The sequence below is a fragment of the Scomber japonicus genome, chromosome 15 (assembly GCF_027409825.1).
Source record: "Scomber japonicus isolate fScoJap1 chromosome 15, fScoJap1.pri, whole genome shotgun sequence".
Lineage (NCBI taxonomy): Eukaryota > Metazoa > Chordata > Actinopteri > Scombriformes > Scombridae > Scomber > Scomber japonicus.
The window spans coordinates 10024200-10047391 of NC_070592.1; the positions used below are offsets into that span (position 1 = coordinate 10024200).

General features: G+C 41.4%; 1 protein-coding gene across 1 annotated transcript in view; it reads right to left on the minus strand.

Moving 5' to 3' along the window:
* The window catches only part of sdc2 (syndecan 2), a 50080-nt gene extending 27380 nt beyond the window's left edge, over positions 1-22700 (minus strand). Inside the window, exon 1 of the mRNA XM_053335005.1 lies at positions 22246-22700. Coding sequence (XP_053190980.1) covers positions 22246-22305 — 60 coding nt within the window. The 5' untranslated portion in view covers positions 22306-22700. The remainder of the gene's footprint in view (positions 1-22245) is intronic.
* Between the last annotated feature and the right edge of the window lie 492 nt (positions 22701-23192).

The window sequence follows — 23192 nt, forward strand, 5'->3', positions numbered from 1 at the left end:
GTTGTGAAGAAAAGCACACTGACACAAAAAAGAGAGGATGCTGGAAAGCCCCAGGTAAAGGCAATTACAGCTGACACAAACAAAAACATACAAAAACAGCCAGACTAAATTTCATAGGCATCATGAGTTCCCTCCGTTAATTAATAGCCACCTCTGGCTCTCATGGCAACCTTTGGCTAGACTAAAGTGGTCCTCTATTTCCAATCCTGCCTTTCTCTCTGTCTCTCTCTCTCTCTGTCTGTCCATCTCTCTCACATATCCCACCCAATCATGGTTGAAAATGACTCAGCCTTCAATGCCCACTTGACCTGTGGAGAAAATTTGCATTGAACAAAAGCATATTCTCTGAAAAGGTCTCCGTGACCCACCTCCATTCAGTCATTCTTAATACAGCATGATATAACATGTCTCTTAGCCTCCAAACTACACATTTCCAGTCCTTCACCTGCATTATATTAATACTTGCTTAGCTAAACATTTAGCCCACAGGTCCACACTATATGAGACCGTATCCTTTCGTCTATGCAAGAGCAGGAAATTAATAGTTATGCTGCTAACTTAGTAGGTATTCTCCAAGGAGCTGTAGCATATATTAGAGAAAGAAGAATATAGAGCCTGTATGACATTGCCCTCACTGCCTGTACAAGGGTTCTCATCTTTCAGGCCTGCTATGTAATACTTGGCTCAGTGGGCAGGAATGTGTGCGTATACATCCACCTCTATTTAAATGCATGTGTGACTATGTTATCTACCTCTCTGCGCCAACATGCGTCTTGCTCCCTTGATGCAGGCGTATGAGGTTTGGTTGAGTAGCATGTGGCCCCAGAACTGAAGCTCTGCTGTGTTCAGCTGCTGTTAGCGGCCGACAGACAGACAGACTCTCCTGGTTTAAAAAAGCTGGGAAGGAGGAATACTTACAGAGGGTGCCAAGACCATCTGTAGGGGAGTGCAGGAGAGAAAACAGGTCTCTCTTTATCTCATGTCCTTGGAGCAGGCTGCCAAAAGGACAGGGGTGGATGAATGGAAAATCTTTCTGCAATTATCTGAGGAAGTTGGAAGCATCTTAACCTGCAGGCTTATGGTGTACTGTGGACTATATATTGCTGCACTAATGATTAATTCTAGATTTTCACATATATTCCTCAATTAAGACATTCATTGAGCAAAAATGCCAAACAATCATTGGATGCAGTTTCTCAAATGTTAGGATTTGTTGCTTTTCTCTGTTTTACTGTTGAATAGCAAATTCATCTTTGGACTGTTGGAACAGCAAAATAAGCTATTTAAAGACGTCACCTTGGGCTCTGGAAAGTAGTGAATGACATCTCTCATCCTTTCACATCAGTTTTTATTGGTTAAGAGATAACACAACAACACCCCTGCAGTAAATGCTAGTTATGCAGAAATATCAGGAGCATCATTTTATATCCAATATGTGCAAAAAAAAAAAAAAAAAATCCATCGCTTAACAAAAGGCAGGATTTGACGAGTAAATGTGCACACCTCTACAGAAACTCTAACCAAACACAACTATAGCCATATTCATAGTCCTCACACAGTTGTAATTAGTAATGTACATATCTATGCCTCCTATCATGATGAGGAAGTATCCTATTTTAGAGGCTGGATGCCTGTCAAGGGGACTGGGCCCCGGTGTCCACTGACCCCCATCGCTGGCAGTGATGCTTCCCTAGGGCACACTGCTGCACTTCTTGGCATCCGATTTTGATATCTGACCACTTCCTCTTTATTTCTGGAAACGCTCATCTCTACAAGCTGACATCATTCACGACTGCTAATGTGACATGCTGCCAAAATAAGCCTTTAAAGGGGTAGTTTGGAGTTTTTTTGAAGAGGAACTGTATGAGGTACTTATTCATACTCAGTGTATTACCTACAGCAGATGGAGGGTCAGCACATTGCCAGTTTAGAAAAGCAGGCAGGAGTACTAGCATGGAAGCTAAGCACTGTGCTGCTGTGGATGGGAAACAAGTAAAAAGGCTGATTGTTAAACACTATATTTAGAAAGTTTTCACTGCTTTATCGTGCCATTGGGCAGCCCCGTCTACATTTTCTCATCCATAGAAGTCCTACGCATGTCGCGCACTGTGTTCAGCACGGATCAGCTTTCTGGGCTCGCAGCACTTTCTGAACTAAACAGTTTAGTTCTACGGTTGAGAAAATGTAGTGCCAAAGTAAAAGGCTGTCTGATGGCAAAACAGTGAAAATCTTGAACCTACACTTTTTTTTCTTTTTTTTTTTACATGGATAAAATATGTTTTGCTGCTTCCCCCGTCCACAGCAGTACACTACTTAGCTTCCATGTTTTTACTTCTGCCTGTTTCTCCACACTGAAGGAGTGCAGACCCCCATCTACTGTAGGTAATACACTGTGTGGATAACTACCTTATAAAATCCCTCTTAAAAAATCCAAACTATTCCTTTAATGGTCACATCAAATAATTTATTATGCATTTTGCCTCAGCCTTTGTAACAACTATCCTTATTTCACAGTTTGGTGTCTTTGGATTTAAGGTCTGACCATTTTCCCAACAAATGATTAAATTACATGCTGATTTATATCCATATAGTTATGAAAATGTCAGTTTTAGTAACCATTTATAGTAAATGTGTTGGTAAAAAAAAGGCTGGATACCAGGCTCATGTATGTTTGTGCAACATTTCAAGCTTGGTGTGATTGATGAAAGGAAAATTGCACATAGGAGTGTGTGCATGCATTTATAAGTTTTTATTATGTGGAGCACTTTATATGTTTTTATGTCTAAAAGCACCTTCAGCTACAGCTTTTTAATTTCATTGTTCAGGTGTACAATGGCAATAAAAGTCTCTCTATATCAGGTGGACTGACAGATGAATGGAATTATATTACACTTGCATTAGAAGACATTTTCCTAAATAAATATAGCCACCATTATTCAACTGCAGTGAAGACTTCAAAAGCTCCACATGGCTCCCAGCTGAGATCTATCATGCTGTCTGTTATATAAACCTCTGCTGTGCATACACACACACCTGTGCCACAGGCAAACACACATTTTCAGTACAGTACCTTAGGTACATAAACACACACACACACACACACACACACACACACACACACACACCTCAAACATGTATATACACATTACTGTGACACATGAACCGCCACATGATTAAGTGGCACATGTCTGCTATAGACTGTGTTGCTTCGACCTTTGCAGTGACCCATCTTCATACAGTATGCACATACATGGCCCTCTCTCTAACACACACATACATACACACACACACACACACATCAGGTAGTCAGTGTGTCAGTCAGTGCTCTGGAAAGGGATGAATGCCGTCTTTCAAGCAGCAGCAGGCCGGCTATATCAACCATTCCTGCAGTAACACAGGTGCTGCGGCTGGATGACTCAATTGAAATGGATATTTGTGTGCACATGCAAATATAGTAGATATATGTGTGTAGGTGTGTTTCCTTGCTCTGTACGACACATTATAAATACAAACAAACACCATATAGAACTATTAGAATCACCTGAGATGTGCATGGGGTCAGTCGGAGCACCGTGTTCTGCACTGCTGACTGCTCTTTGTCAACAAAGCACACACTGGAATGTGCTCTGTTTGAACCCTATCACTATAATTAGGCTTTGTGTATGTGTGTGCCGTTGTCCCATGATGCCTTTGCATGCTTTGTACTTGTACTCTTTGTTCTCGAGCTGAGCAGTTGCTCAAGTATTGCCAAATGCTGGTCATGTAAATTATACGCTAAAAACTCCATACGTCGTCTTTGTACTCTCGAGTTCAGAAAAAAACTAAAACAGAGTGCTACTTCAGAGATTTTGCGCCCTCAGTCTTCTATTAGCAGTTATACTTCTGGCATGCACATAACTTCTAACATAAAGGGGGTCTGCTAAGTGTTTTAAGTGCCCTTAATCTTTGAAACAATGGCATGCACATAGCTCCTGGCTTGGGAGGAGGTCAATGTCATTAATCACTAATCATGTGCTCCAGACTTAGAGCTAAGCTAATCAACGTGTCTTATACCAATCAGGTTGCAGGGTCAATTCACTTTCAGCTAAGTCAAATGACGGTGTAAATAAGAAACTATTACTTCAATACAAGTAAGACCAATTAGTCATTTGTCCAGGAACTGAATTTGAAAAGAACATTTTTACCTATAGATAACCTACAATAAAAACTATAGCTGGGTTGTCAATGGTTTCTAGCTTTGCCTGCTGCCAGCTACACAACCCTTTAGTGCTTAGTGTCATGAAACACGTCTCTCTCACCTCACAGAGTCTGGTTTCCTCTGTCACTTTGACGATGGAACGGCATGGTTTCCATCAACTCTGCCTTTTAAAAGTCTGTGTGGGTGTGTGTGTGTGTGGGTGTGTGTGTGTGTGTGTTTTGCTGGTGTTATAAAAATCTCCCCAGGCAAGATGTGTGTATGAGATTATGTGCCTGCATCGTTTGTGTTCGCAAACTGTACGTTGCATGCGTTTGCTTGATGGATGAACCACCCTACCAGTTTAATATGATCCAGCATTGAGGAGGTTTTTTTTGTGCATCTGTGTCTGTGTGTGTGTGTGTGTCTCCGACCAAACTGTTACCAAAAAAGAAAAGCAGAAACCTTGAACCTTTTCATTGCCAGATCATTAACACCACAACATGAAAGCTCTCTTGAGGATTGTAGGGGTCAAAGTTTGCTTGATGTCCTCCTCACTACATAAAACACTATAAATATAGAGGATGGATGGATGGGTGGATGGATGGATGAGGAGGATGAGGAGGAGGAATATGCAGGGGTGAAGTGAGTTAAAAATGTGTTCTGGTTTATTTTACTCTACTGAAAAGTTGTTTTCCTGCTTCTAGCAACAATCTAGCCTTATCTGTTTAACCTCAAAGTTTATAATCATATACTCACTATTTTCTTGACTGTTAATACATATGGCAATTTATGACAAAGTGCAGAAAAAATGATGATGTGCCACATTCCTCCACCCGGGACGCCAATCTCTCACCGCCGCCAGCTCTGACAAATAGGCCTTTATCACCTGAGATGAAAGCCAGAGGGGTAGAGAGAGAGAGAGAGAGAGAGAGAGAGAGCGACAGAGGGAGAGAGAAGCAGATGGGGCAGAAGCATGTGAGGAGGGAGAAGAGGGAGAAAAGGGGAGAGGGGAGGAGAAGATTTTGCCGCTTTGTTGGCTGATCTGGTTCAATCCTTGTGGTGCAGCAATTGAATTCCCATCCAAGCCTTTCCTTAAGAGGATTTGGACTCAAGGGAGTCAGCAGGCCACAGGACTACAGTGTGAGGGGAGGAATCCGTGATGGGGATGATGGGGAGGGATGGATGAGAAAAGGCATGGGCGTGAGAGGAAATGAAGAGGAGGATTGGGAAATTGCAGAAAAAATAAGTAAGAAGCAGGGGCTGTTAAAAAGGTCAAGGATAAATTCTGTTCCCTGTCGAGGCTGACGTGTTATCACTCCACAGATGCATAATGTTTTTTTTTTAGCTATTTAAAAAGACAGGAAAGGAAGAAAAGATGGTGAGGAACTTTAATGAAAGAACTCAGGCACACATTTTAACTGTCAACTGAAAGAGAAAGGGGGGACAGTAACGATTGAAGAAACTGACAAACTGAAAGAAAAGAGAGACACACGGGGAGGGAGAGATGACGGGAGAGGAGCGGCAGGTGGTGATCTCTGATCCCATTATCCAGGACTAATCCAGCAGAGTGTGTTTGTAAGTGTGCTTTCGCAAGAGTGTGTGTGTGCGTGTGTGTGTGCTGTTGTTGTTGGCATGATGCTAACTGAAGCATCGGGTCAGTCTGTCAACCTGTACGAGGAAAAGCTGCCCACAAAATTGAAGTGTGAGATGTGTGGATTTCTTTTAAATAAGATAAAAAGCTGGAAAATTAATAGTTCAAACAGTTTTGTTATATAATTGTTCAAAAATCTACTACAGTGGTCTATTCAGGGACACAAATAACTGTAAATCTTGACAAAAGTTTAGCTGTCAATTCTCAACAACATCAATTTGTCTGACGTTTTAACAAGCTGTTTCTCTGTCTGACTCTCGCTACTTTTTTCTCTTGTGCGTGTCTGCTCTCCATCTCGACCTCACTCGCGAACAAAAAAAAGCAACAGACTTCTGACAGCTCGCCGCCTTTCAGATGAAAACACCCGTGGACTTCTAGCGGATGACTCAGCTTGGGTTTTCAAAATAATAAAACTCAGGTAAACTTTTTCAGGGTTTTTGGAGGAACAACGAGGCACGGTGTGATTGAAGGTCTGCTGTGAGTCTGAAAAAGTGCTGGCTCCTTGTGCCGCCACCTTACAGTACACACAGGGTTTTAATAATAGTCAGCTAGCCAGTGAGTCTGGGGCACCATGTGTTTGTATTCAAGCACACAATGTTCAAATTAAGAGCTGCAGAATTTATTGTAGATAATCTTCAATTGCATTTTTATGATTTCATGAATAATTCCAGATTGAATTAAAGCATTTTTGTAATACCTAGGTCAGAAGATAACACATAGAGTTTTGTACAACGTGACCTAACGCTATAGTAGCTCATATATCACCTCAGTTTAAAAGGCAGTTCATTACCTAGCAACAATGTTGATATTACTTTAGCGATCACTGCCATCGGTGCATTGTCATGTTTGAAGAGGGGTTTTATCTTCTGGCTTTAATCCAGTCTGGGCCACTGGGTCACATGATGATGTCGTATGACTGTTGCAGATGTTAAGCCTCAGAAAAAAAAAGAAAAACAATCTGTCCAAAGTCACTGTAATCCTCCCTCATTCAAACCAGAGACAATATGTGACAAGATGTAACTACCGACAATGAAATAAGTGAGATATTACATCCTGTATCACAAAAAAAAAAAAAAATCTATTTGTATTAGTATTATAAAGTCGGGAGCAATGTTCATTCATTCATTTTAAACATTACGCAAGAGATAATGGATGATGATGATCTCTATATTTAATCTTTGTCAAAACTACCCTTGTAGAGATGTTAAAAACAGGCCACATGTCCTCTTGGAGAGCGCTCTGAATAGAAACAGAGCTAGAAGTGCTAAAGAATGTTATGCCCTCAAATAGTTTGGATTTCCTAGACGATGAAACAACAAGCAGACCTCGAGACTCGAGCAGTGATTAATGGATTGCAGGGTCTGCTTGACAATTTTAGCCTTTTTAATCAGGGAAAGTCTCTCAGAAGAGGTTTGAAGTCAGAGTTGGAGAACATACTGTATAATTGGGCACTGAAACCTTCATAAGAGAGGTATTCTGAAGAGAAGAGGGGAGAGAGGAGAATTCCCATCTTTGCAAGCAGGACATCTCTCACCATAGACGGGCAAAATGGAAATCATGGCAAAAGAGAGAGGGGAAAAAAAAAAAAAGGTGTCTCGGTGGGCTCCAGTATGAACAGTGACTAGATCCAACGTGGGCTAAGCATGACTCATGTAATTGCACATTAATGAGACTGTGTAATTATGCTTGCATGAGCTAACTGCATGCCAGACTCAATGAAAGATTCACAATCACATAGGCGTTTTTTTTTTTTTTTTTTTTTTTTAAATCTCTAGTGTGCATCAATCCTGAAACTTCAAACTGAAATATCTTCAAACGCTGACAGAGGAATCCTTTCAAAGCCTTTTATTCTTGGCAGGTCCATCAAAATATTAAGCGTGGTTCAGAAGTGCAATCATTTTAAAGTAAGGTCCACCAACGCTGAACTCATGAACCAAATACTGGTGTCGATTATTGGGGCTGATAATGTACATCCTGATGCAACTGATCATACTGTTCCCTCAAATCACACCACATCATTACAAAACTGAAAAGCTGTCTCAGAGAGGTCCATTTTCTTCACCACTTATCCTCGGCTGACATTAGGAGAGAGGCGGGGTACACCCTGTACATGTTTCCAGTCAATCACAGAGCTAACATATAATATAGAGACAGATAATCATTCACACTCACACCTACGGGGCAATTTCGACTCACCAATTAACCTAACCTGCATGTTTTTGGTCTGTGGGAGGAAGCTGGAGTACCCAAAGAGAACCCACGCAGGTACAGGGAAAATATGCCAACTCCACACAGTAAGGCCCCACCCAGCCCAGAACAAACCCAAAAACTCTCAGTGCTAACTACTGTACCAGCTGTAAATGTACAGACTAATGTCCTGCAGCCACAGACCATGTTTCCACCGTGGCACACTTACCTGTGTGGATTAACAGTGCTGGAAAGTCACCTGAGCTCCGGCTGGCACATGCTGCAGATTAGCCTGCTGCTGCTAGAAAGCGCTTCAGACCTCATGCTCTTAATAATGTAGTCGAACGTGGCATGCAAATATCAGTACACTCGCCACAGCTCCAAGTCTGTTCATTTAATGGTGTCAATACCAGTTCAGACTGCCTCTAGGTTACAGTAGACGGGAGGCATGAATTTGCAAGTCCTTTAAACTTACTAAAAGTAGTACAGATATATGAAATAAAACTAACATGGGTGGCCTGCAGCAGTCAACTTATCCAGTTAAAGATTATGGTAAACAAAGTTGTGAATGAATATCAAGAGGCTCAACTTTCCAAAACTCTAGTACTTCCTTTTGTTCATAAACCTGCCATTTGAGATGTGAAACAACAGATTAGATTTTGTTTGGAGAATACAAACCAATCACAGAAAGGGGGAAGCCATTGGTATGTACAATCTGTGTGTGTCTCTGTGTATGAGTGATGTTTGACAGACCACCGCAGCTCCATCCGCTCAGTTCCTGCGCTTGTTGAAACAACCTGCGCCACAACAAAAAAGGGAAAAAAAAATCCTTCCATGTTTAACATATGCAAGCCAGCTGCTTGATGCTAGATGTGCTCCTCTCTTATCAACCAAACAACAGAGAACCCACAAGTACATAAGCTCACAAATATGAGTAAACAACTCACATCATTTTGGATGATACCCTCCAGGTTGCATTACATCTTTCAATTTAGCTTTGATTAGCCCCTGGATGGAAAATAAAAGAACTCTTGTGTGGATTGTCTGCTTTTCATATTCTAGTTAAAATCAGATCACACTTCCCTCAAAATACTGCACTTTCTAAGACGAGGTGTGCATCCCTAATGTTGCAACAAAAACCATCTTGTTTTGGCTTCTTGGGGATATTTTTCATGACTGAAGTGTTGTAGCCTCTGGCACATATTTGGAAATGATGAGGTAAAATTCTCATTCATGTTCCATCCTATGTAAATAATTGAATTCTGGCAACCAAAATAGGCCCAGTGCTGCTACCACAGCTAGGCTGCATTTTCAATCTTTAATGATTTAGTGGAAGAGTAAGCTGGGACTTTGAAAGGGTGCCAATTTATCAAGACAGAAAACACACTTTCAACTGAAAGAACACACAATTAGCAAGAGCCCAGTCTTTCACAGAGGAGAGTGTTTTTTTGTGCTCCCCTCCTTTGGATTCGGGACAAAGATCACTAACAAAACTGTAGCTAAAAATGGCTTCTAATGTGTCTGCCAAACCTCTGCTCCCTCGCTCGCTACATAGCCTTTTCCAATTCTTTCCCTGTGCTGTAATTCTGCAAGAATGTGTGGTTTATGAAGACTGCAGACTGGCTCTCCTGAAAGGTCCTGAAACAACACAACATGCTGGCCGACTGGCGCTCCACCCAGTGCTCCGGGTTTTAAGACCTCCTTCACTGATGGGCTGAGGGTGCCGGGGGTCTCGAGAGAAAGCAGCATCAGTGGTTGTAAGAAAAAAACAAAAACATCAAAAGCCAAGTCAAGAGACGCCATTTGTGCAGCTCTCACAGTACCCTTTGAAAAGAATAAAAGAGGCATAGCAGTAGGCTCTAATCGATGGTAGAGTATGTGCATGAGGAAACAAAGGCAGACAAAGATATGCTGTGAAAGCTGGGGGGCAGAAGTTGTGGTGGATCAGCCCACACTAAAGAGCAGCCAGAATCAAAACCCACCAGGCAACAGATGTCTCCAGCAGCTTTTTGCACTGTAGGTCTAACAAAACATGTCATAAGGCCTCTTGTGGTCACTCAGTCGCACACAGCGAGTGCAACCAAGCTAAATAAAACCAGAAGATGCAACAGCAAGCAATCATCTTCAAAAAAGGCATCTTCAATACGCCCCCTTCAGAGCTGTGTATATGCTGATGCAGCGGATGTGTAGGAAATTCTGTCTGTCATATGTCAGATGTGAGGTCAGTGCAGTTCATTAGTTGCACGCTGTAAAAGCAGGCTGTCACTTTAAAAACAGAAGTGTGAGAAGCAGAAGTCACTAGTTAACAGTATTGGAGAAAAAAACATCTGAAACTCTGGAGGACTCAGCAGACGGAATGAAAAAAGAAGGTTGAATCACTACAGCGGAGGCCGACATGTACGTTGTTCTAGTAATTTGCGAGGATCCAGCTCCAAAAACAATGGATGCTACACTGAAGTACAAAATACTTGTTTTTGTTCGAAGCAAGGCCTGCACTAGGTTCTTTCAAACCTCATGGCCAAAGTTTGTAGCCTAGACTTTCTGTTAAATAGCTGATGTCTTAAAAACCAAACTGAGATATTGTCCCTCCAGAGGCAAAGACATTAGACAACTATTTCTAATCCCAGGCTGGTTAGTTCTCTCAATGACTAGTAAACTGATTTTAATGTGTGATAAAGCCTATAGGGCTCTTAGAACACTTAGCTTATGCTGCTATAGGCTTAGACTGCCGGGGGACTCCCATGATGCACTGAACTCCTCTCTCCTCCTCCCTCTCTTTCTCTATCCATCCATCTATACCCATTAACATTCATGTTCTATTAATTGCATTCAATAACCTAAACTTCTTCCCCGGAGTTGTCTGTGCTTTCTGGTCTCACAGGTAATCTGGGCCTGTAGACGTCCGGATGACAGATTCCAGTCCCAGACCTTCTAGCTTCATTGTTGATTTTCATTGTGCTTCTCTCCTTTATCCTTCCTTTCTCTCCTCTCAACCCCAACCGGTCGAGGCAGATGGCCGCCCACTCTGAGTCTGGTTCTGAGGTTTCTTCCTGTTAAAATCGAGTTTTTTCTTGCCACTGTTGCTCATGTGGGGATGTTGGGTCTCTTTAAAGTTAAAACCTGAAGAGTTCGGTTTAGAACCTGCTCTATGTGTAAAGAGCCTTGAGATGACTTTGTTGAGATTTGGCGCTATACAAATAAAGATTGATTGAGTGTAAAATCAGTAGAGTTACTCTTTAAATTTGGCTGGGTCCAACATCACGCTAGCCGCAGTCTATGTCATACCCCTCTCTCTACCTCTACTTCCTGTCTTCATGCACTTGCAACTTTCAAATAAAAGCAATTTGTTAAAAAAAAGAGTTAATTGAACAGAACTAGTTGGCCACTAAGGCATGAGGCTATAAGGCAGCTTTAACAATCAACAGGATATGAAGCCCATTCTCTTCTTCTTCACTGTGTAATTAATTGCGATGAATCTGACAAACCCCTACAGAGACTGTGTTGGAAATCCAGGAGGCTCCCCACAGTCTGTTGCCTACCCCTACTGAAAAGATACCCAGCTGAGTCTTGGGGGGGTAAGCAGTCATGGAGCCATTCCACTCAGCCACCCAATCATTCGATTAAACAAATTATTATTATTATCAAAGTAATCAAGCTTTGCACCCTGCCTGCCAGCCTGCCTCCAATATAGCATGAAAACCGGTTTAACCATAGCATGGAGACGATACGGATTATAAGTGAAGCAGTGACCTTGGCTGCTGTCACTGTCAAAAAAAAAGAGGCTTATATTTTTGGGGAGGGATGGAAGTAAGAAGGAGCTGGAGACAGAGAAGGGAAAATGAGAGAGAAAAGCCCTCGAAAGTACTTACGTTTCAGTTTTTAATTAGAAAATATGATGTGTTTAGTATTTTGGGGCATATTCAGTTTCAAAACCCCTGCAAGCTAAACACCATGGCAAAGGTAGACTCCTAGTAAAAGGGGTCAAAAGGTCAACCATGTACCTGACTGTGTGGACATGAAACCTTCTGACTGGCAGCTTCTGTTTGTTTAGAGACCTCTCTCTAAAATTTTCCACCCATCAAGAGGGCTGTGTGGTCACAGAGCGCTTGGCAATGAGCATGTCAGCGGTATTTGCATTTAAAATCAAAATGGATTCCATCTGACACGCTTTCTCTGGTCTAAAGCCTCTCTGGGCTGAATAATAAACCCAATCCCTGGCTGTAATGGAGGGACTGACTGCTGGGACACTGAATGCAACGTGGGGGCTCTGCTGAAAGGGTTTACAGTCGGCGCTGAGAGCACAGATGGCCGTTAACAGAGTGCATTAGTAAAGATTAACTCGCCTGGTAAAATCAACCACATTAGTGCCTCTGATCATGTTAACAACCGTGGCAGAGAGACAGTGTGTGGTATGATCAGGCTTGCGATTTGACCTTTGGCTGCACAGTTAATTGTGGATGTCAAGTAGACTATCTGCAGTATCAAAATTTCATAAAGTAGAATATTCACTGGAGCTGCAAAGAGTCAAGATGCTGACAAAGATGCCAACTGTGTGAATAAGTACATAATATAAGATTATAATAGAGTTCACACATGCATTTCATACTTAGATGCCGATTATTTTCCATTCTTGTAAGAAAATGAATGAATTAAGGCTGATAATCATGATCCCAATACCATTAATATTAATTAAAATACAGCCTTAAAGCGAGATTATGTAACTTCTGGAAAAAAAACACTTTTCTGCTACACTCTTATTTAGTCTGGTATGACCAGTCACTTATGGAGCCTTGTATTAGCTATAATGTTAACATAATCTGACAATAACTAACATTAAGTTGCCAGTTGCCAGTTTTATGATGGTTGAGCATTGAAGTTCAGTCTTGACCAAATGATTGTATTTTCTAGCTTTCTTTAAAAACCACATCTTACTGTATAATCTTCATCAGCAATTAGGATTTACAATGACTTTACTCAGTTGCAAGTAAGATTATTTAGTGAAATTTAGGATTCTTCACCACTTTGCTACCAATACAATACTTTTTAAAATTGACCATCATACTATACTTGCCTATTGTGGTAACAGAGTTAGGGATCTATGACTTCTGTGTTGCAGAAAGCATGGATGAAATCATAGAATCATAGAAATTGGGTAAAATGTGGATGCTAGTATTAAAAATCAGGGTTTTCCCAACCATCATAAGACATTAAGCCGAATTAACAGCTATAAAACGGTATGCTCTGTTATGTTTTGGTTTAATTTATGGGTGCGTGGCTTCTGTCCTCTGCCGTCCATGTTGGAGTTTGACGGAGTACAAGGCTCAGTTCCTCTATAGAAACACACACCTACATGCATATACTCTGAACAGCCAGCAGAAAAGATGAACCAGGTGAAGTGAAAGATAACGTTTTACTTGAGTCGTTGATAACTACGCTTGTTACTGAAAGCGCAATAAAAGCTTTGCTAGGGAAAAGCCAATAAGAGTAATTTATCAAAACACCTGTTGAACATAAACAACATAAACATGTAGAAAATTGATAGTTTTAACCTCTTTGTCCATAAACGCATACAATAATTGAACTGCAGGTAATTTCTGACAGTATAAGAAGCTCTGTGCAGAAAAGGTTAAAAGATTAGTTTAAACAAAAAAACTCTCCACCCCTATAGGTCTATCTGGAGAGAAAGATACTAAAACCATGGTAGCAGGAAGGAATGTAGGAGCAACTTTATTAAGGCTATAAGGTTTCTGGCTCAATTCACACAGCAGAGGGAAAGCTATGCTCACAGGTTTGACTTTTTTCCACTGCAAATCATCTTAGAAAAAAAAAAGACTCATGTACATAAAAACCACATCTGTTCTTTTAGATTTCAGACCATAAATGTATATAACTTGGTGTGAAAAGGTCCCTATTTTGATCTGCAGTAGCAAAATGAAATTCCACTCCAAGTAAATCTTATTTTTAGATTTCTTGCTTAGCTATGTCCTTTCATATATTTACACTTCTTTTCACCACTGTTAGCTCATCCAGTCTTACAGTGTGAGTCACTGTCTGGATTGATTTGATGATGTAGTCACAGCTTGGAGTTTCAAACATCGTCTGTCTGCCGCAACAGTACACAGAAACATCTGGATATGAATCTGGGGTCTTGACATCACGGTTCCTCCAAATCAAAACAAGGAAATGAAACAAAACCTCAACAAAAATCAGCAGTGACCATTGCCTTGAAAATTGGATGAAAAAAAACAAAAAACTAGGATATGAAAATATAACTGAAGAATGTTTGTTTTCCCCAAGAAATATGGAGTGCTGGAGACAGAGGCACATTTTTTATAAGTGCGGAAAAAGCTGGGATTATTACTAAATTACAGGTTATGTGCTCATAAGGAAATTATTAAAAAGCTGGAGGAATCCAAGGAGTCGACTGAGACTTCCCACATGGAGGCAGGGATGGAAACCCATGTGATCAATTACAATGATGACAAACATATTTCAGTGATGAATATTCATGAGCACTCAATTGGAGCCATTATATTCCCTGCCTTTTTACTAAATGAGACGAGTTTACACATCAGCATGCGTTTTAGAAGAGACAAAGTGCTCTGTGCTATGTGGGGAGTTCACTAATGAATTCTCCTTTCCAGCTCATCAGCCTCCCCAAATACTCTAGCATCGAAGTTTTCTCATGAAAACGGTTCGAAATTAAGTGACTGCATGGAGTGTAATTTGCGGTCGATGATACACCCAGCATAGAAAGCGTGATTTACGCAGTGCTGTTTTGATGCAAGATAGAGGAAATAATGGAAACACCAGACATTATATTAGAAGTACATTTTTCTACTTGGAGGAACGCAAGTGCAGATACCAATTTGGCGCCTTTTAGACACGATAAAAAACGCGCTCGTAAATATGAGTGAGCACAGATGTGTTAAATGTGCCATGCTGTTTTCCACAGTAATCTCAGGAGTTAGATGGGGGAAAAAAAACCTTAGCTGACGTCATGGCTTTAAATATCCGCCATTTTCTTTTTTTTTTTCTTGGATAGAATACAGATGGAACGCATTTTGCCCCTCAGATCATTGTCTATTCAGCAGAACAAAGTAAACCAAGGTGGTTTCACAAGCAGCATTTGATTTCACTTCATCCTTTAACAGAAGGACCAACTAAACCTGAACTAACCACAATCTACACTAATGACATTTAATACATCCCTAAAGACAAAAACTCCAAAACGTTTAGGTCATCTGGAGAAATAGGCCCGAGTTGGCTAGTGTCAGAATTTCGGCTTTACAGTAAATTGCAGCGACCTATACGATACTAAAGCATTGCTATAAATTCTAAAATGTTCAATAAAGCAATGTCTCCAATTGCTTGATCTCATAACCTCTAAATATAGATATTAGTAGATATTGACATCAGCATTCCTAGTCACAAACTTTGCCATTTGTGATTGAAAAGACATTTTAAATCAAATGCATATTGGAACAAATACGGTACCAATTAAGCAACTTTAATTGTCGCCAAGTGACTTTTCAAACATTCTCCATGGTTCCAGCTTCTCGGATATGACTATTCTCTGCTTTTCTTTGTCTTGTGTGCTAGCTTAAATTATCTTCAGGTTTTTGGACTGTTAGCCAGACAAAACAAGCTAATTCAAAACTTCAGGGAAATCGTGACATTCTTGTGTATTTTCTGATAGTTTACCCCCCCCCCCCCCCCCCCCCAAAAAAAGAATCTACTAATTGGGAAAAAATGAAAATAACCATTAGTTGCCAAACACTGAAAAAGAAATCCTATAAAGTTACACCAAATACTCTTAATCTTGTCCACCAGTGTCTGGCATTTATGAGTAAAACGCTTCTTTTCTGTCACTAATAGGGTTTGTTCTGATGTATTTTTATTCATTTTAAAATAAAAAGCATGAGTTCAGAATTATATCAATTTTCAGCTCTGGTAATACACTCGTTTTGGCTAGAGTGCAGTCTGCGGTGTCTAAAATTAACTTTGTGACTGACCTGCTTAGAGGACTGGTAATTTTTTTTTTTTTTTTTTAAATCCACCAGCCAAGCATCTTTTTTTTAACCAGCTAAAATAATACATTGCCTTTTTGTGTCACATATACATTGATTTCAGTACATTTCATTGGAGATGCTAAGTCGGCAGCAGGAAGTGACAGTTTAGAGCTGCGATGTCGAGGAGCTGATGTCCCGTACCGTAAACAGTGCGTGAAACTATCAGCGCTCTAGACAGTCTGTGGCTCTAGACAGTCTTGGCGACTGGCTCCAACTGTTTAGACATGCATAAAAAACACATATGGTGCATGTGTCTACACTGTATGAGGGCAAAACATGAGTAATATCCTCTGAGCCATCATGTCAGATATTGTATTACATGACTATTTTGGTATAAACATTCCAACATTTACTCACCAAACAGAAAATATACCCCACATTCGGTGCTTTGGTGGAAGTTAATTTCATACCCTGGTAGTCTGACCAAAATAGAAATAATGATGATACTTTGATAACAGCATGCTACATTAGTTCAAAAGAACTAGATCTTCTTCTTTTTTTCTTTTTTTTAATAATTACATAAGAAAACTGTGAAAGTGCAAAATATCTCTCACAGAGGTTGGAAAGAAGAAGAGTGTAGACATATTCCTAGAACTCTGTTACCAAAGCAGACTGGTCCAGTGTTAATGCCAGGAACCATTAGTGGCACTCTTGTTTTACCACCCGGGTCTGTCATGTCACCCCCTGCCAAGTTAGACACTTTTCACACCTCACACAGCAAATCCCCAGACAGGTCCTGGCTTGGGAAAACCTGAACACCAAAAGGGAGACAGGGTTCACACTCTCTCTCCCTCCCTCTCTCTCTCTCTCTCCCCCCACCTCTCCTTCTCTTCCTCCCAAACTGGAAGCAGGCAGCAGGCAGTTAAAAAAAAAGAAAGAAAGAAAGGAAGAAAGAAAGAAAGGAAGAAAACAGACATCCTGACACAGGGTTTTCCCCATTTTTCTTTGTCACAACCACAAACCCCTCCACCACAGTCCTGCCAAGGAAGTTTCCATTTGCTAAGCTAATTAAACAGAAGAAATAAAAGAAGAAAAAGGGGGCAGAAAGAGGGTGGGGACAGGAGAAGAAAGAGAAAGATTAATGCTCGAGGTCTACTGTGTGTAAATATTTTCTACCCTAATTGCTATATGCACATGCAGAAAGTTTGGTCCATCGGTGGAGCCTCTGACAGTCTCTTAGGTAAGGGTGGCTGTGGCCCAACGTGAACCAGAGCTGCTGTCATAGGTTTTTGCTGCTACCACATCTAGACCTAATGTGTTTTCCCTATGTCTTGGTAGCTGGAGAGTGACAGTGTATTTCAAACATGTGGCCCATAAACATGGACAAAAAACACGCCCAAAGGGACATAAAGAGGCACCGGTAAATGTACACAAGTGCATGCAGAGTTTGACTATTTGTGAGTCTTTACTAGTATGCACAAGTCACTGCCAAAGCAAGGGCCTCTTCCAACTTGTCAACAACAGAGAGACAGAAAGAGAGAGAGACAGAGACAGAGAGAGAGAGAGAGAGAGAGAGAGAGAGAGAGAGAGAGACAGAGAGAGAGAGAGAGAGAGGAGGGGAGGTGAGTGGGAGAGGAAAGCAGCTCCTTTCAGACACACATACGTCCTGCAGATGTTAGCAAATTCACTGCGAGCTCTCACATCTTAAGAGAAGGGGAAAAGGAGGAGGAAAAAAAAAGGGGTGCATCTTGTGTGTAAGGGGGGAGAAAAAAATGCTTTCCCTTTATTCCTTCCTGCTGCCTGAGAGGCAATATAATGCCACTGTTCTCAGCCTAATCCCAGACACTGTGGTAATGACAGGCAGCATCTTGAACATGCTGGCAGAGGGATGTGAAAAGGGGAAGAGCAATGAAGAGGGACAGAGAAAAAACAACACCGGGGAGGCAAGGGACCATGTGTGCAATATGTGTGTGTTTATCTGCTTTTGTGTGTGCGTGCCTGCATGGTGACAAAACAGGAGTTCATGCGTGGACACAGATGGATTCAGGGAAAAAGGAGGAGGAGGAGGAGGGGAGGAGGGGGGGTTGGTTTCTGTTTTGCTTTCAGTGGTCCAGCAGCCCCTACCTACCTCCTGCCTTCTGTAGAGTCCATTAGCGATTGCATAATGCTTGGCAGACAGGGACCGAATGAATGCACCCCCTGAAGGGTCGGACACTAGCGAGGAGGCAGGTTGCTCTGCACAGTACGAGACTCAGTGTTCCCATGTGTGTCAGTGGCAGATTTATTAGGGGGAGAAAAAAAAAGAAAGCAGTGGCTTTTTTAGTCAGACAAAACACAAGCAGATGCATGCAGGGGGAGCTGGTTGTGTCTTCAGTTTGAGGAATTCTAGGTTAATGCAAAATAAAAGAGCATCATTAAATATACAGCAGGAGAAGCTGCAGTCGTAGCACAGCATCTGGCCTCTGCTTCTATGTGGCAGAGCATCCTTTCATTTCTCTCCTCCATCATTACCCTCTAATACATTAACTTTCATCACATTTATATGGTCGTTTTTATCCTTACATATTATTCCTTGCTGCCCCTTCTTCTTTCATATTTCCTCCTCTTGATCAAAAAGTGATGGAGAGATATATTTTGAAAGGAGATTATTACTTTGTCCGCCCACCACAGACATGGAGTTTACTTATTCATCATGGAGTACATTGGAAATGGAGTGCTTAAGATGAAGCATATTGCTTTTATCACTAACAGAGAGAAAATTTCCAGTGTACACATCCTCGTTGAGGCTCTGAAAGCCCTGGCGCTCTGTAACAAAACGAGTGAAGCATTGTATTCAGTTCAGTAGCCTTGGAAAGGGTGTGAGCTGAATTTTTTTTTAAAGTATATTAAGAGCAGTGGAAAATATGACGCGTTTAGGATTAATAACCCTTCATGTCAATTGATACAAAATAGGAAATTGGAACGTGTGTTATTTGCTCTTGGTGCATCAAAGAGTGACAGATGGGGTGCAAGAGGTGTGAGTCGTCCAGGAAAACGAACAAGCCGGGTTGAGTTGAGAGGAAGGTCAGCGTGTGCCTTGGCGCCGTTCATTTCATTACCACCAAATCAGCAGATACAAAACTAGCATTCGAGCCAGAAAATGTAACTTGAACACTGCCAAGAGACCTAGATAATGCATCTGTCACAATACAGAGGCTGCACCTTACCCCCCCCCCTCCCTCCCTCCCTACAAAAGTCATCAAGGTTTCAAGTTGAAGTTTTTGTATTTGACGCCTTGGCCTTTCCACCTTTGAAATAACACAAGGGATTTTCCCAGGCTTAACGTCTCCTTTCTTTTTTGACTATTTGAAGGCAGTACATAATAGCAATCCAACCTCACTTGCCCTTTTTGAGAGAAAAAGGCTAAGATAGCTTTCGCCCTGTATCATCTTCATGAATGGGGTCAGTCCATAACTAAAGCCTGGGAGGAAAAAAATAAACAGATATGTGAAATCTTCCTTTTGCTGACTCTTTAAATCCCTTGAACTTGTAACATCACAGACAGGCCATGTAATTTTGCTTGCTCTTCCATTTTCTCTTTCTCCCTCACTCCTTCCACCCACCGCCCCGCCCCTCCCCTCCCCTCCTCTCAGCCACATTCCCATTTCCCTCAACCATCCTTCCTTCCTTGGAAGCTCATACCAAAATCCAAGACTCCTCTGAAGTGATTTCTTTGAGTCCAGCGTCAGATTTCTTTGAGTCTGTCCCCCCCATCCCACCCCACCCCACCCCTCCACCACCCCTCCGTAAATCACAGATGTAAAGGGAGGTGAACAACACCCACGCTTCCCACCAAAACATGACACAAATTACAGACCACAACATCTGGTGAGTGGCATGCATTGAAACGTAGCAGGGCTGGGCTGAGAAGACTACCTAGCTTCGTCAAACTCTTCCCTCCTCTTTGGAAGCAGAGAAGCGGAAACCAGTCTCAGAGAGAGATGGAGAGGTTGCGGAGCAGTGCATTAAAATTCCACTTTAACTATTATGACCTCATCTAACGAGAGATACTGCAGCACGTCCCACTGTGCTTCGCAATTCTAAAAACAGTGTTTTCTTTCAGCTGGAAGCTTTAACATGTGCTGAGACCTCACATGTTGCATTGCTGTTAAAGCTTTACTAGCTTAGCGAGCTGGTAAGCAGGCAAGCAACCCCAAAAAAAGCTAAAGTAAAAAAGGTGAATAAATTGTAGCTACATTTTAGGATAACCATTAATATGATCTTATAAGATTGGAGATATATCTAAAAAGAAATCAATTCTCTACCTCGGTGATGAAGTCATTCGTTTCCGAAGCCAGTAGCTGCGAAATGAATTGACTTTTTATCTGGAAGCTTTCAAAAAGTCACCGAGTGATACTGTATCCCTCTGATGTGATGGGGTAATTAAAACACGGACAGATGTGCCTAAAGCAAGTTATCAACCACCTGTCAACACCAGCGCCAATATTGAGAATCAATGTCATGTGTCAAGTTCCAGAGAGGCCTTCAGGGGACGCAGATAAAAGGGAAGGCAGATATCGATCAGCTTAAAGTGTGAGTGTGTGTGTGTGTTTGTGTGCATGACGTCTCCATGTAAAGTAATGTAGATGATGACAGATGGTCACACGTCAATCCTGATATAGTCTAGTAATGGATTACCTCATATTTAGCCAAAATAAGGTGGATTTTTAAAATATGATGGGATATTATGACTGTCCTGCAATCCAGTGTAGTACTATAACAGATGCTAGTTGTGAGAAACTTTTATTGGAGTCAAAAAAGTGTTGGTTGAACATACTTTTGAAGCTGTAATCTGTCGTGGTGTGATATTGCATTCTTACATATACTTCCAACTTTGTAGCCACTGATTCACATGTTCACATTTGAGTATACAGCTAAGAGTTAAATGAAGTGAATCATTGTGTACAGATGCATAGCCTAGTGTAAAAAGAGATAATAGAAAATCATGTAAAAAGTGCACTCTGGGGGTGACCTCATACAAAACAATGAGTCATTAAAACAACAGTGTCTGAATCAGCTAATTGGACAAGCGGCTCTAACAGAGGAGGAGGCACTGCGCCAAGCGACGAGTCACAACCCACAGAGAAACAACAGGAGGGGGGACAATAATGACATGGGCCGCACATTAAAGTGCCAAAATCTGTCATCCCAACAACCGGGCCAATTTGCAGGGTCACGCACGCTCAGTTAGGGTGGCAAAGACACTGACTTGGAAACCTGAAAGTGGATGAAAGAAACAACAAGGATGCAAAAGCAATATAAAGATTAAATATCAGGCTTTTTTTATGAGAAATTGAGAAAAAAAAACTAAAATATTGATCATGTATGCCCTAATTTAAATGTCACAACCATCCAAATGCCTGATAAAACTGATTTATCTGTCTGGTAAGTTTGGATCGCTCCAAAAAAAATGATGGCATTTACTCGATGGTGCATCTAATTCCTGAGAGCATGAACCTGCACAGCTGTCAGAGGAGTAAACATCTTAACAAGAAATCACTGTAGTAGAGCTACACACTCATATACAGGCACTCTATGATCCTCAGTAGTCAGTATGGTGATATCATCCTTCATTTCAGATGTCATATAGAATATTTCCACTTTATGTGATATACTCTTTCTATTACCACTCTGAAAAGTGCATTTTTATTCATTCGACTGATATCTTAAAACATCAAATAAACTTTAAATCATAGACTACATGTTCCTTTAAGATACTGCTTAAACAAATGAAACTGAACACCTATAGGCAACACAAGCACATTGACCTTTTTGAGCTTGCCACCTTGCATTTTGGTGTCTGATAAGATGTTAAGAAAAAAGTGTTACTAGCAGGAGTATTGTGTAAAGTATAGGCAGCAATAGGCCTGTGTGTTTGATTGTCAGACACAGATTCAATGGACACTTTATCGCCATGCTTTAATATTGCAACTTAAAGCATTGGTAGTGTTTATTCCGTCCTAATACAGCATCGTCTTTTGATATAAAACGTAGACTGACCCAGAGGAAAACCACGCAAACGTGTCGAGGGTTTATTGAAACAAACAGCAAAAAGCAGCACCAGCAGCAGCAGCAGCGAGTGAGTGGTCCGTGGACCCAAGTTACATTTCTCCCCCCCACCACACACACACACACAGCTAAATCCCCCCCGTTTTAAGTTGCTTTCCAAAAAAACTTACCCTTTCCCCGGAGAGGAAGACGGACAGCCCGAGGGTCAAAATTATCCAAACGTTCCTCATTATTCCGCTTTATTAATTCAAACGTGTTGTTACGAGCGAAATGTCAAATCTTCCCCCTTCTTCTTCTTCTTCTTCTTCTTCTTTCTTTCTCCCTCTCTTCTTTCGTTGCACCCTTCGCTCCAACTCCAGCCGCTTCTCTCTCTCTCAGGAGTGGGATCCCACCGGATACGTGTTGCGTTTTGGTTATTCCTCCCCCACCTCTTCTTCTTTCTCCAGGCACTTCTTTTCTTTCTCTCTTTCTTTTAGGAAATCTGACCCCCCCCCCAAAAAAAATATATATATATATATTTAAATATATACAAATAAAGCGAGGATTAATTACAAAGTCCTCCACGCGCCTTGTCAGTGAAATCCTGCACGAGACACCTCGCTCGCTCTCCTCTCTCCCTCAGCGCGCGCACTGGAAATAACGAAGACAAAAAAGTGTAAAGCACGACTGACGCTCCGGTGAGTGCGTGCGCTTTTTTTCGGCCATGTCACCGCGAGACCGGGGGTGAGGGGTTGGGAGGGGGGGGGGCGACTTGGCGACAAAGTAGCCAAACCCTCACCACAGCAATCATAATAAACCAATTATGTTGTCTATCTACACACTGTAAATCTTTATCATGATTCAAATTGATTATCACCCCCCACCACCACCTAAAAGAAACAACACAATGGGGAGGTGCACGAGGAAAAAGCCTCAGCCTAATTGATGAGCCATTTATCTCCACATCTAGATAACGATCATTAATTGCACTCTAATGAGTTTCATCCAGTCAAACGCGCTACATTACAATCAAGCCTGCTGTTTAATATACAGCAGCAGTGATATTATGGACACATCTGATTAGTCGTTCATTGCTGCTGTATTTCATCATATAATGAAATGAATACAGCACTTTTTT